The sequence below is a fragment of the Salvia miltiorrhiza genome, chromosome 8 (assembly GCF_028751815.1).
Source record: "Salvia miltiorrhiza cultivar Shanhuang (shh) chromosome 8, IMPLAD_Smil_shh, whole genome shotgun sequence".
NCBI classification, from domain to species: domain Eukaryota; kingdom Viridiplantae; phylum Streptophyta; class Magnoliopsida; order Lamiales; family Lamiaceae; genus Salvia; species Salvia miltiorrhiza.
This window is the reverse complement of record NC_080394.1, coordinates 19,986,148-20,001,818: the sequence shown is the minus strand read 5'-3', so window position 1 is coordinate 20,001,818 and position 15,671 is coordinate 19,986,148. Positions and strand designations below refer to the sequence as shown.

Here is a 15,671-nt window from a genome sequence, read left to right as displayed (position 1 = left end):
CATAGACGTGTGAATCGCCGCAATCCGATAAGTAATGAGGGAGATAAGGCCCAAACATTATTTCGCAAGAAACAGTGCCAAGACAACAGAATCCAAGTGGCCTCCATTGGGCTCCGTTTCCCGGTAGACGTCCACTGTTTTGGGCATAACTCATTCGTTATGGGTCGGATTCATGTAAAACCAATGCTGATTTCAAGCTTACTCAGAGGGTTACGACTATGGTCGGGCTGATCCGCACGATCCCGAGTGCATCACAAAACGAAACAGAGATGATAAATAAATAAAAATAGAAAATTGAGTTAGTATAAAGATGGAAGTGAGCGACTATATGAGCAGAAACAGCAGGGGATGGGTGAAGTCGGCGCTTCTTCTTCCAAACACCATATGATAGGAGGCGATGGCCCCAACAGTTACGCTCGCAATTCTGCATACCAGGTTTTTTACTAATTCTCTCTTCTTTAGCAAATGTACATAAACATTATGTTGAGAAATTAATTAATGGATTGTGTGATCACAGAAGGAATTGCTGGTTTCTGCAGAGGATTTGGTGCGGGAGCTCATCAGTAAGCACGTGGACACTGATTTGGAGACGTTCCGCATCGCGGACTTGGGTTGTTCCGTGGGCCCCAACGCCTTCTTGGCCGTGGACAACATCATCGCTGCCGTGGAGGAGCGATGCGGAGCTCATGTCCCCGAGTTCCAGGTGTTTTTCAACGATCTCATCGGCAACGACTTCAACACTCTCTTCAAGCTGCTGCCTCCCTCCCGGAACTACTTGGCCGCCGCGGCGCCCGGTTCCTTCCACGGCCGCCTCTTCCCCAGAGGCAGCATCCACTTGGCGCACTGCTCCACCGCGCTTCACTGGCTGTCGGCGGCTCCGGAGAAGCCCAACAAGGGCCGCATTCACTACTCGGGAGCAGGGAAGGACGTGAGAGACGCGTATCGGGCTCAGTACGAGAGGGACATGGATGCTTTCTTGAGCGCCAGAGGCCTCGAGCTCGTGCCCGGAGGCCTCGTGCTGCTGCTTTTGATCGGCTTTCCTGATGGTTACCTTCTTGCTTCCGACTCTAGCATCGGTCACGCTTTTCATACTCTCGGATCCTGCCTCTACGAGATGGCCAAGATGGTGAGTTATATATATATGAATTCACAGGAGGCAGTTTTTTTTGTTTTGGTGATTTAAGCCTTGGGGTTGCAGGGGAAGATAGGGGAAGAGGAGGTGGATTCCTTCAACTTGCCTTTCTACTACCCGAGTCGGACGGAGGTGGAGGCGGTGATCGTGGCGAACGGGGTGTTTGATGTGGAGAGAGTGGCTGAGATGGGTGCTCCGATGAGGCGCGACCCGGATGCTGCAAGTGTGGTGTCTCATATGAGAGCTGTGGTGGGGGTGCTTGTTGAGGAGCGGTTTGGGAGTGGGATTGTGGAACAAGTGTTTGAGCTGCACTTGAACAAACTGTTGGAGAGGCCCATTCTTGATCACACTCATCACAAAGAGACTATCTACTTTCTGTTCCTCAAACGGAAGGCGTTTTCATGATTCTCAAAATTGTATTGTTTCTGTGTTTCATTGCTCATAATTCTACATGTTTTTAGCTTTCACAATAACAATGATGTAAATTATGTGTGTTTTTGGACATCCTACTTCTCCACAAATTGTGCAACTAGCTTCGTTCGTTTCATTTATGAAAGATTAGCTAATCTGTGAAATATGTGGCGAGACAATCAGTGTTTTGCCGGACAGTATATATCTCAAATACTAGTTCAAGGCTAGATAATTAATTTTTCCAAACATGTACACAAATATTTATTTGTGTGATAATAACAAGTTTGTATTGTTAATTGCACTTACATATAACATATTTATAAACCTAATTATGTAAAAGACACGATTTAGTCAAAAGAGCGTAACAATGTACACATAGGGTGTGTTTATTTTGGTTATAAAATTTTCATTAGAAAATGATGGATAAAAAAATATGAGAGAATATTATCATTTTCTCTTCTTCTTCTTCTTCTTCTTTTTTTTTTTATCATATGTTTACTAAAGATAAAAAGATGAGAAAATCTTAAAAAATATTTTCACACCCAACATTAAAGAGAAAATGAGTGAAAAGAAGCTGCTCGAGAAAATATTTCACTTTGCGCTGAGAAATTTTTTCATCATAGTAAATATATGAAAATGATGGAAAATAGGTGAAATTATACTTTTTCTCTCATTTTCCATCTACGTAAACGCTATATAGCTTTTTGCTGAATAATATATTCCAGGTGCTTTCATTTTATTTATTTGGACCACTTTTGGTTGATGGGTTAAATTTCTTTCACAATAATAGTTTGTTAGTCTTAAGATAATAAAGTTAATAAGACTACTCGAGTAGTTTATAGTTGATAGTTGGATTCATCCAACAATAATTGTACGGCATATTTCTCCTTTCCAATCACACAAATAAACTAGTTGCGTGAAAGACAGACATTAATTTATAGCGACTAAGATACAAATATGCAAATTATTAATTAACTTTCTATGAAACAAAACTTATAGTATATAATATGCAGTTGATGTCTTTGGACAACAAATGATGTTTTAATCTATTTTATCCGTTTTATTATATTAGCACATATTGTAGCACACAATTTACATAATTTCACTAAAATACAAATTTATACTTCTTTAATAGCCAACATAAAAATATATGAAATCTTGTTAAATACAATGGACAAATTTTATGCCATATATTATAAAGTATAAAGGACACTTGTTTTAACACCTAATAGTTCAATTAATGACATCTATATATATTTATATATAAAAAGAATCATTGATAAATATAATAACCTATATTTTTCTGTTAAAACTATCTTTCTATTTTTTTTTAAAAAAAATATATAATTATCTCATATTTATTAGTCCCTCTATCCCATAAGAATATATATTTTTTGCTATGTTAGTACGTCTCATAAGAGGTTGCACTTTTTTTTGGATCATTATTCCACTAATAACACACTCACATAACATTTACTAAAACTCGTCTCACCAACAATCATGCACACTCTTATGGAACGAAGATTAAGAGATTTCTAGCCGAACTTAATTATCATATATAATAAATTGTGTATTAATAATAATCTCATTGTATTCATTATAAATGGCAGCACTATAATTTATTGTTGTAATTAAAAAAATATGTTGTATATTATTATAATTCATTACACTATATAAACTACAATTATTGCTTGATAAATTCACAACGACTACCATAATTTCATTTTAAATTAACTTATAATTCAATTGAGACAATGGAACAAAATCATATTAATAATTATTAGGATTGAATAAATTACCTCAATAAATTAACTTATATATAAATAAGAGGCCCAGTTGGCGGACATTTTTATTCCTTACATAAAAACTTTTATGGCATCTGTTGATTTAATCTCATATGTTTAAAATACTCCATATTGCAAAAACTAGTCAAAACAACAAATAAATTATAGTCATGTGCTTAAAATACCCTATGTTGCAAAAAATAGTCAAAATAATAAATAAATTATCAAGAATTTAGTCAACAGTCATCAAAATTATAAATATTTAAGATTAACCAAAACACTATAACTTGTGTATCAATAATAATCTTATCATATTTAGTGTAACATAATGTTTTCAGTGCACCGCACAAACACAAAATTAGTTTATAACAATATTAATAAGAAGAAAGTGAAACATCAATATAAAATAATAATGCTTACAAATTGTCGTTGATAGTAACCTCAATTTAAACCGATCAAAAAAAAAAGTAACCTCAATTTAAAATTTTGTATTCCAAACTTCAAAGTACTTGGACCACTAGCATCGGTGTTAGCTTAACCTCAATTTAAAATTTTGCCGCATCAGTGCTGGCTCATAGCCGACTCGAGTCGGCCTTGGCGATGAGCCAACCGATGCAAGGATAGGTGACTCGAGGCGCAACTCAAGTGTACGAGGCTAACTCATCAGGCCAAAATATACAAAGCGTGTATTACATGCGTTGGATTAAAAAAAATGAAAAAGGCGTCCGCAACAACGATTACTTGATTGGTGGGGCACTAGTGGTGGTGGTGTTCCGCCGTGGCGATGGTGGTCTGGCTGTGGCTTGGCATCAGAGAGGAGAGTGTGATGAGGAGTTGAATGATTAAATTTTAAATAGAGGGGCACCGAGACATGTGATGTTGTGGGTGATAGATGTTTCACTTTGGAAAGAAGAAAGCATGCTGATTTGCATGAGAAATGCTGTACTTTATTTTATTAGTGAAGCAAATATATCCCTTGAAAGTTCATGTGAAATTACAACTTTTTCCAAAGTTCGTGTATTTTTTTGCCATAATCCCTTTAAATTTATATAATTTAAATTTTAGTATTTTAAATTTATGTATTTTTAATTTAAGTGAATGTCTAATTTAAATTTGTGTTATTTAAATTAAATTAAAAATTCAAAAACTCAAAATTAATTAATATGAGTCAACATGATGAGCCAACCCAATGCAGATTTTGACTCGAAAGTGGGCTCGGAGCTTGGATGAGTCATGCATTGACTCAACCAAACTTTGTGTACCGTGATGCAGCTTGTATTTTGTGTGTGTCATTTTCCAAATATCAGCATCATTCTTACCGCTCTTCCAGAATCTTGCAATCTTGTCGTAACATTCATAAAATAATTTTGTCTATTTTTGCATTTTGTATAAATGAACCTTCAATTATTTATGTCCCTTCTTGGAGTGCTGGTGGAGCGATTTGCATTGTAGACTTCTCCAACTCATTTCCACATTTGCTTGTTCTTTTGATATTTTCCAGCCACTAAATCAATACTAATATCGATCCAATATTGTGTAAGAACCTCACACTCCGCATCTGAATAAAACGTTCAACACTTGTTGATATTATGGTCATTGTAGGATTGTGGCTCGACATATATATTTATATTCTCCAAACTTTGAACTTCATTTCCTGAAAATGGTGTCCCTTAGCCAGTACCGCTCCCATCTACGATGTTTATCCTCAACGAGTCTGAAAGCATAAACGCAAGCGAAGGCAGATGCCCTTAGGATGAAAATCCAAATGGAGAGATCGATTGACTCATGAGATTGTTATGATATATTTGAGAATTATGCATATTTGGCCAAGAAAAATTCGAAAAATTGGGACGAACGTTGGAATTTTGAGAAGGATCATCAAAATTTTGGGAAGAAAAACTTGAATTTTGAGAAGCATAATTTGATCATAGGATCAAACCAATTTTGAAATCCACTAATGATGTTTTTGAATTTTTTAAGAAAAAAGAAACATGAGAAATGGAGAAGAATGATTTTTTGGTAGAAAACATATGAATTTGATTCAATATATATAAAAGAATTTTAGACTGTTATTAAATTTATTTGTTAGAATTATAACGTTAGAATTTATTTTCATTAAATTAAACAAGAGAAAATAGCAAATATATGCTAAAATATAATTTACAAAAAAAGAAAGAAAATAAGATGAACCAACGGCTCGAAAGAAGAAAAGAAGAAGGAAAAAAAAGGCAAACAATTTTTGAAAGAAAAGAGAATTAAATGCAAAAGTTGGCGCTAGGACCCGCGACAATGCTTACTGGGGTGCATGCACTGCACGCGCTGCTGACCCACTCGCGCGTCACTCTCTCCCTCTGTGGGGACACCACCGTAATTATTACCCAGATAGTAATTTTGCTACCTTCAACTTTCTGCTACCCAATTTTTGTCCCTCCCTACTATGGTGCTACCCAAGCTAGGTCAGCAACTATCTCAAAAATGGTTGCCATAGTGGGTGCTTTCTTATGCTCCCTCCCTCCCACAAACACACCATAATAGCCTCTACATTTCCCTCTTCAATTCAAGCGATGATTTGAGTTGACACTTTTTAAATTCATTTTTTAGTTGCAGGGGCTATAATAATAATTAGGGCTAATTTCCAGTAAAATCAAAACGTTTTCACTAATTCTGAAATTGACTTATATTTTTTTTTCTCGGGATCCATAACCTTTTGTTTTCTTTTTATTTATGTCTGATCATCGATTTTCTCTGACGTGGTCGTCTAAAATGACACTGTGTCGATCGAAAATGATACTTAGATTAAAAAATTGATATATTGACTAAAAATGACACTTAAAAAATAATAAAAAAAGAAAATAAATAAATAAATAAAATCCCTTCCTCTTCCCCCAAACATGTCGTTCCATTTCCTCTCCCCCACCTGCCGCGGCCCCGCCTCAGGCGGCCTGAACCAAAGAGAAATTGTCAAGGCCGCCAACAACATCCCAAGGCGGATCGTCGGAATCTAGATTTTGGGGCTCTGAATTGGAGGATTCATGGAGCAAATAGAGAAGCCTATCAAAATCAACACCCTCGCAAAAAATGAAAACCCCAATGAGTCAGATATGACGGTAGTGGTAAAGCTATATGCTATCATGGAAGTAGTGGCAGATCGAGTTGATCGAGATGCACATGAATGTCAGGGAGAACTAATGATCGGTCATAAATTAGAAGAAAATAAAAGGTTGTAGATTTTGAGGGAAAAAAATAGGTGTAATTTTAGAATTCGTGAAAACGTTTTGAATTTACAGGCAATTATTATTATTATTATTATTATTATTATTATTATTATTATTATTATTATTATTATTATTATTATTATTATATTAGGGAAAAGGAGCAGATTGGCCCCCGAAGTAGTAGCCCCTATAGCGTATAACCCCTTTTACTCACTGTGTGTGCAACAAAACCCCTGAACTCCGAGAAAAGGGTGCAGATTCCCCCCTCTGACCTAACGCCGTTAAGTGTCCGTTAACGTTTGGGTTTAATTGCACCCTCTACTTCAGGGGTGGATCTGCACCTTAATTTTTTATTTTATTTTTATAATTTCAGCAACCCACCTCCGGCATCAACTTAACCGCCGCCCGTACTCATCGGCTCCAACTTACACTTTGGCTCAATCTCTTGATCGTCGACTGCTTACCGCCGACATCCAGCAGCATCACCAACTCCAGATGTTGACCTGGATCGAATCCTGCTTGGTTCAAATCCATATCCGTATTTTTTTACTTAGGTCAGGATCCGGTCCAAATCCATTAGGTCCAAAAAAACGAGATTCATGTCCAGATCATTAGATTCACAGGGTCTCGAGTCCTGAATCGAATCCATTCTTTTTTCTCTTTTAAAATAAATTTACAAATATTAAATTAACCCAAAATAAAATCATAATTATTATCTAGAGTTTTAATAATTATTCAAAAATAAATAAATAAAATTTAAATATATATTATATAGATAAATATATACACAATTAATATCTAAGATAAGCCTAAAAGGTTAAGGTGTTGGAGGAGATGCTGTTGTGCGGGGCGGTGAAGAAGTTGGTGGCGTTGCTGCACGTAAGCAGTGGGCAGTCGACAACCAAGAGATTGGGCGCGTGCGAGCTGATAAGATGCAAGTCAGAATCGATGAGTACGGGGTGGTTAAGTTGATGCCGGAGGTGGGTTGCTGAAATTATAAAAAAAAAAAAATTAAGGTGCAGATCCACCGCTGAAGTAGAGGGTGCAATTAAACCCAAACTTTAACGGACACTTAATGGCGTTAGGTCAGAGGGGGGAATTTGCACCCTTTTCTCGGAGTTTAGGGGGTTTAGTTGCACACACAGTGAGTAAGAAGGGTTATACGCTATAGGGGCTACTACTTCGGGGGCCAATCTGCACCTTTTCCCAATATAATAATAATAATAATAATAATAATAATAATAATAATAATAATAATAATAATAATAATAATAATAATAATAATAATAATAATAATAATAATAAAAAACATAAGAGCGACTGTAGGTAACATAAGAATTAAATTAGAAGAATATGAAGAGGAATAGTGCATAATATTGATTACTTTTACAGGTAAATAGATATCAGTCATCAGCTCAAAATTTCCAGATCAGGAACTTCACACAAAAACCCCAGACAATAGCCTCACAATGGCTTCACATGGGTAAACAGTGTGACAAATAAATCTTACGAAACCTTGAGCATGCCCGATATCATTACATCTAACCTCTTATTCTTCTTTATTAATTCATTATTATACCCTAATCACATCATATAATACCAAGATTCCATGTTAAAATAATTATATAGCTCAAATATAATTTATCACATAATAAGGTTTAGCCTATTAGGCTATCCATATAATTAAAACAATAAAAACAACAATAATAATAATAATTACAAGAAATAAATAAATAAGAAGACTTACAAACTAGAAGCTTTTATTGCAAGATACACCACTCTCATACAAATATTTTACAATGCAGAGAATAGAGAGAAAGAAAAAAAAAAACTGCGGAAGAAAGAGAATGTCTTCTCCTCTTCCATTACAATTATTTATAGCACTATTTTTAGTGCTTAATATTTTACAGAAGTCAAACGAAAATCATTACATCTTTAGAAAATTAAAATTTTCTAAAGGTATTATCATACCTTATCTAGACTATCCGATCATATCTTCAAATATATCTTCAACAAGCAATATTATTGCTTTCTTGAACTTGCTCGTCATATCTTCTGATTAGAAGCAGAAGAAGATTCTCCTATTTTGAAATTTTCAATAAGGACATCTTTGATAGCTCCAAAAACATGATCCATTGAATCCTCATTAGGATCTTGGGCATCTTGAAAATCATTATGACTCGCATTAGCCATTGAAGTATCAGACTTTGCAGATTTCTGCGACATTGCTTCGTCATCATCAAATTTTGATAGCAAATGTTTTTTCATTTCTTCAATATAAGTTTCAATCATTTTCTCCTTTGATATAACTTCTGATTGCATTTTTAACTTTCTTGAAATATAATCAAATGGAGAAGTTGATTCTTTTCCGAGTCCCAATTTAACTTGTTTCTCATATTCTGAAATTGTTTCTTTTATTTTAATCATGGTATCAATACCATGTGGATTATTGGTTTTGGGATTTTCTCTGATCATTTTATCCCAAAATCTTGAATGAGTATCCTCTTAATACAACGGACACTCTCTTCATTAAAACCAAAATTTGGAGTCCATCTCCAAATCCATGGAATAGAGAATTCAACAAAGAAGTATAAAGAAGATATTCCTTCTATATAATAATCCTTATCTTCATTCTCTAAAATTTTTGGTGAAATTTTCACTCATTTATCAAAATCTTTTTAAAACTCTTCTGGCAAAATATTTACACTAGTACCAAAATATTGCCACCATTTAATAAACCATATTGGAATATCATGTTTATAGACTTCTGAGCAAATTTTTAAAAACCAAGAATTCTTTCGTTTATTGTTTTCATATAATAAAACCTTATCAAAAGCATCAATAGAATCCCAATAATTATATTTGACAGGACTATTACTAGAGGGATAAGAAAACTCTTTAATCCTCTGTGGAGATATTCCCCATTCTTCCAAAGGTATAATTTTCTTAATAATAATCTTACTAAAGTTATAAACTTCAGGTTGCTCACTAGAAAAATGTGAATTTTCACACCCATTATTAATGAGTATATTCTCATAATATAATCTTGGTTTATAAACCCGGGATGCATATGATGCATTTTCCATGTATCTTTCTATTAAGGTCTATGGATCATCTTTCCATTTCATGTCTTTTTCTTCAAGAAGAAATATAACTTCTTGTTTTTTATTCATAATAAAGGCAGAACTAATTTCTTCATTTTCATTTTCTACTATAGAGAAAAAAGATGTAAGGGTATTACCCTGTGAATATTATTATTATTATTATTATTATTATTATTATTATTATTATTATTATTAATATTATTATTATTATTATTATTATTATTATTATCATCATCATCATCATCATCATCATCATCATCGAAAAAATTGAAGGATGAGTTTAGAATTATTCATTCTTTCATCTATCTTTTAGATTGTAGAATCATCTTAAACGGGTCTATACATAATTTTTTCAATTGATTTTAATCTATATTAGTATCTATTCCCTCCGTCCACGAAACAAGTACCTACTTGGTGCTAGGCACAAAGACTAAAAAAGCTGAAAAAGGTGTTGTGAAAGACTAAAATGGTAGTGTTAATAACTTTTACTTACTTTTACTAATTTTTCATTAGCATAAAGGCATTTAACATTAGTTTTATTCATTTACTTATTTTGACTTCAATTTAACTTATTTGTAATTTAATTTTAGTATTCCTCTATTTATTTTATTTCTTTTCTTTATTTATTCTTTTATTTTCTAGTAATCTATTTCCATAAAATTCGAAAGCAAGGCAGTAAGAATAAGCTGAAAAGTGGCAGACTACATAAAATTAAAAAGTGTCAGATTACATTAAAAAGTGGCAGATTACATAGTGACTAAAAAGTGGCAGACTACACTTAGACAAAAAAGTGGCGCCACTTTTTGCAAACCTTAACTCCAAAAGATTGGAGGGAAATTTAAAACTACAACTACCAATGCTAGAATCAATAAATATAAGTGGGAGTTGGGTAAACACATTAATTTCACCCAACTCCTTAAAATGGCAGAAAATAGAGAGTCTTCAAAGCTAACTAATGACGAAAGAAATCAAGTTGCACAGTGGTTGTTGCAACGGAGTTCCAACAACAAACTTCAATACGGTGCAAAGAAGGAGGCAACCACACTCTTCAAAGTTAGTTTGAAGACTATTTGGTGCATTTGGAAATCGGCAACTGCCCAACAAGCGCTCGGACAACCTATACAATTGAAATCAATGAAAAGAGGTTCAACACACAAGGATAAATGAACGATCGATTCAGAAAAGGTAAATAAGTTAAGTGTGCTACAAAGATCTTCAATTAGAGTCATGACATGTAATTTAGGGGTTAGTAAGTCACTTGTAGGTGTGTGGGTGAAAGACAAGAAACTTAGAGCACATATCAATGCTATCAAGCCGTTTTTAACCCCTCAAAACAAGATATCAAGGCTGCCATGGAGCCTTAGGCAGCTTAGTGACATAAATGATGAGGGATTTATCAAGTTTCAAACTATGTTCAACACCATATACACATACGAGAAGTGGTTTTACTTAACCAAAAGCAAGGATAGATATTACCTTATGCTGGGTGAGTTGGACCCGTATAGGGCTTGCAAATCAAAGAGGTACATACCAAAGATTATGTTTACTTGTGCCATTGCACGACCTATCATAGATGCTCAAGGAAATGTGATTTTTGATGGGAAGATGGGAATTTTCCCATTCACATACGAAGAGGCAGCTCAAAGGAACTGAAAAAATAGAGTTAACGGTACAATGGAAGTGAAAGCAATACCCAATATCACCCAAAACGTCATAAGGGACTCAATGATTAACAAGGTATGCAATTTTATATTATACTATCAGAATTTAATTAATAATTCATCACTTAGCCATTTTATATTCATGTCACAGATGTTTCCCTACTTCAAATCAAAGTGGCCTTCATTTGCAAGCAATAATATATTTATACAACAAGACAATGCCAAACCACACATCAAGGTTGATGATCCGGAGTTCTTAGCAGTTGCAAGAGCAGATGGATTCAATATCCAACTGCTCTGCCAACCTGCTAACTCTCCAGACACCAATGTTAATGATTTGGGATTCTTTAGAGCAATTCAAAGCCTTAAAGATCAGAAACCAGCGAAGGACGTAGGGGAACTAATTAAGAATGTGTAAGATGCATACAATGAGTACCCGCCTCAAAAGATAAATCATGTTTTTCTAACTCTGCAGTCTTGCTACCAGGAGATTATCAAAGCTAAATGAGACAACAATTATAAAATCCCGCACATGAACAAAGGGAGGTTAGAAATGATTGGCATGCTACCAGATGCAATTTCAATTTCACAACAGCTAGTGGATAAGAGTATGGAGTTCTTAGAGGGCAACAATCATGCTGACACAGCAGAATACACAGATGGTCAAGTTGAAGAATTTCAACAGAACATGTCAGACATCCTAGAGGGTCTCACATATGTAAACATCAATTAGAAGATTGGGTGAACATACTTTTGGAACATAACAAAACATATCTTAGAATGTTTTGAATTTGTTTGGAATGTAAACTTCTTTTATTGTGTTTTTGTTTATTAAGTACACATTTCAGACTATTTATCTCTTAAGTATGCATCCAATACTAGGTTACAAACCTAGTGGTTGCTCACTTAGTAGATAAACAATCACCCTCATATAAGATAACATCATATGGCACAAGTAGTAGTATTAATGCATCCAATATCAGTTTAATCACTTAAATAAGGGCATCACCAGCCACCAACACAATATAAACACAGAACACAAATAAGTGCATCACCAGCCATCAACACAATATAACCATAGAACACAAACAATGGCATCACCAGCCAACCAACAAACCCAAACACAAACTATAACAAAAGCTAAAGTTCACAGATATCACCTTAATCGCTCAGATCTAGCAACGCAGAGAAGTATATTGCTAGGGTTTGTAGACGGCGGCGGCGCACACAGGTGTCAGTGAGCTTCTGCCAGACCCGCGGTGGCTCTTCATTGAGGATGAGGCTACCGGTGGCCACCCACTCGTCGTAGCCACTGTCCGAAAGAATACACTCTGAAAGGCCCACATATTTAGTATACTTTTCGCCTTCATATTGAGCAAAGTCGTAGAAGATCGCTTCTTCAACAGATCCAGGAGTCGGAGCACTAAGAAGGGGAATTTCATTTGCCGGCATCGCATCTACCATGGATTCGATCTCCGGCACCATGGATTCCGTCTCAACCACCTCCGGAACCACCAGCATTTTCCACCGATTCGTCCTCCAAAATCCATGAATAATTAGGAGGAGATGTAGGAGCATCAGCCATCGGAAGATAATCGGCAAAGAATAAGAAGAATCGGCTAGTTTTTAGGGTTTTCGAGGCTACCAAATTTATTCCCTCTTTAGGGAATAAATGAGAGAAATAGGTGGGATCCAACCCTAGCAAATGTGGGCTGAAAAAAGAAAACAAGTTAAAATTAGCAGATGCAAATCAGTCGGCCCAATTTAATTAAGTAATGGTGTTTAATAGGGGTGAGCATCGGTTCGGTTCGGTGCAAAACCGAACCAAAAATTTAAAACTGAAAATCGAACCGATGGTTAAAATTGAAACCGAACCGCACCAATTGAGGGTGCCAAACCGAACCGATAAAACCGTCGGTTTCGGTTCGGTTTACCGAACCAATGCAAAAAAAAATTCTTTTTTTTTTCGAAAAAAAACAATTAAAAACCTGTAAAATAATATAAAAATATAAATATACTACTCCCTCCGTCCCAATATTGTTGGCCACATTTCCTTTTTGGATTGTCCCACTATTATTGGCTACTTTCGAAAAATGGCAAAGTTTAGTTTAATTAAATACAATTAATTAATTTAATTTAAGTTTTTAACTAAACTTAAACCCTCTTAAAGAAACACACACACACACAGCCGCCCTCCCCCCTACCACCACCGCTCCTCCCCAGTACGACCGCTGTCTTTGGTCGCCGGCGAGCCAGACGCCGGCGTCAAGCTCCTTCACGACGACACCATCCCTATTCCTCGTCTTTGCTCTCTCCCTCTGTCTCTCTCTTGTTGCGCACACACACGCACAGAGCACCACCGGCGCCGCCCCTTTCTTCCTATCTGAAGGCTCCGCCGCCCACCTCGTCGCCATCGCGGGTTTGCTCTGGTTTGGGGCTAGGCTTTTTCGCAGATTCCTTCTCCTTCGTCGCCGATTTGCTCTTCTCCCTCTTCACTGATTCACTGAAAATCGAAGCCTGGGGGCTAGGGCATTCAAGTAGCGGCTGCGACCCTTCCCCCTCACCACGCGATTTGGAGGAGCAGTGGTTATGGGCGACGGCGACGACGACAACACCGGTGTTGGGCTGAAAATCGAAGCGTGGGTCCTCTTCTTCCTCTTCACGGTGCCGCCCTTCTCCCTCTTCTAATTTGGCGCCGCCCTTCTCCCTCCACTAATTTGGTTTTGAGGAAATTGGGGTTGATTTGGTTTTGATTTTTTGGGATTGATTTGGTTTTTGACAAAGCTTAGGCAAAAAATTTGGGGCGATTGTCGCCATCGCCGGCGCCGGCGTCGCTGTCAGCCAGAAAGTGGAGAAGAAGACATGTATTTAGGTTCAAGAAAGACTTAATTAATAATTTAATTAAATTTCACAAAATACATTAAATAGTAGGGACCACACTTAATCTCCACTAACTATATCTTTCTTAATCTCCATGCCGAAAAGAATGTGGCCAACAATATTGGGACGGAGGGAGTATAATTTATGAAAAACCAATTAATATATTATAAACTATATAAAATATAAATATATAAACCAATTAAAAATTAGAAAATTGAATATATATTATAAAATATAAATATATAATAAAATATTACTCCCTCCGTCCCTGAAATGGCTTCCTCTTTGGGGACGGCACGAGTTTTAATAAAAAGTTGTAAAGTGTATTGATAATGGAGAAAAAGTGATATAATTATTATTGGAAATTGTGAAAAGTGTTATAATTAGTATTGGGAGTGGTGAAAAGTGAAAAGTAAGAATAAATAAAATATTATTAGTGGTGGGGTAGGTTTCCAAAAATGGAAAGAAAGAAAGAGGAAGTTATTTGGGGGACGTCCCAAAATGGAAAAAGAGGAAGTTATTTTAGGGACGGAGGGAGTAATATTTATCGGTTCGGTTCGGTTTAAAACCGAACCAAAAACTGAAAACCGAAACCGAACCGAAACTTATCGGTTTTTAATTTTTGGAACCGAACTGAAAACCGAACCAATAGATTCGAGACCAAACCGCACCAAAATGGTTCGGTTCGGTTCGGTTTTGCATTTCGGTTCGGTTTCTGCTCACCCCTAGTGTTTAATTAGTTATTTAAGTAGAAGATGGGTGAGTCCAATTGATAAAGTGTAGTAATTTTGAAAGTAAGAAAGGGTAAATATGTTCAAAAAACGCAAGTACTTATTTCGTGGACAAAAATTTAAAGGCAAATGAGTACTTGTTTCATGGACGAGAGAGTATATGGTTATATAATTTTTTCGATCGTCCGAAAATTTATTTAAGCCTCGATTATGAAGGTTCGAAAATAAAATTGTAACTATCAAACGAGTATGCATCCATGATTAATGGGTTATTAGCCTGTAAATGCACGAACTTTTTTATATTTTCTGAAATTTAACATGACTTTTATTTTTAGCCCATAAATACACGAACTTAGTATTTTTTCTGATTTTTAACATCGACTTGAAAAAACTCTATTTATTGTTGAGGTGGAGGTCGGAATACATGACGTGGACTACGAAATATGCACTTGAATAGAGTAATTTGATTCATTATTTTGATTAGAGAGTGGATGACATGGTATACCGACCTTCACGTTAATAGTAAATTAGAATTTTTTCTTATCGATGTCAAAAATCAGAAAAAAAAATGCCAAATTCGTGTATTTGTGGGCTAAAAATAAAAGTCATGTTAAATTTCAAAAAATATAAAAAGGTCGTGTATTTACATGCTAATAACCCATGATTAATTTTACAATTATCCACTATTAAAAAATCCAAATTTTATAGTAGTAATTTTTTTTTTTTTTTTTTTTTGAGTTATGGCCCATCTCA

At 35.4% G+C, this 15,671-nt stretch overlaps 1 protein-coding gene across 1 annotated transcript; it reads left to right on the top strand.

Annotated features, from left to right (window-relative positions):
- Nucleotides 1-272: 272 nt before the first annotated feature.
- On the top strand, nucleotides 273-1,634 carry LOC131001741 (loganic acid O-methyltransferase-like). The gene is made up of 3 exons (XM_057928305.1): nucleotides 273-435; nucleotides 518-1,126; nucleotides 1,199-1,634. The coding sequence occupies exons 1-3, from the start codon at nucleotides 349-351 to the stop codon at nucleotides 1,535-1,537; spliced, it is 1,035 nt and encodes a 344-aa protein (XP_057784288.1). The 5' UTR covers nucleotides 273-348; the 3' UTR covers nucleotides 1,538-1,634.
- The last annotated feature ends 14,037 nt before the right edge of the window (nucleotides 1,635-15,671 follow it).

Bases quoted from the DNA above. Each gene is read 5' to 3' on its own strand.
- LOC131001741 (XM_057928305.1), top strand. From the start codon at position 349: ATGGGTGAAGTCGGCGCTTCTTCTTCCAAACACCATATGATAGGAGGC. The intron at 436-517 runs GTTTTTTACTAA...GTGTGATCACAG, and splicing joins CTCGCAATTCTGCATACCAG to AAGGAATTGCTGGTTTCTGC. The intron at 1,127-1,198 runs GTGAGTTATATA...TTGGGGTTGCAG, and splicing joins TCTACGAGATGGCCAAGATG to GGGAAGATAGGGGAAGAGGA.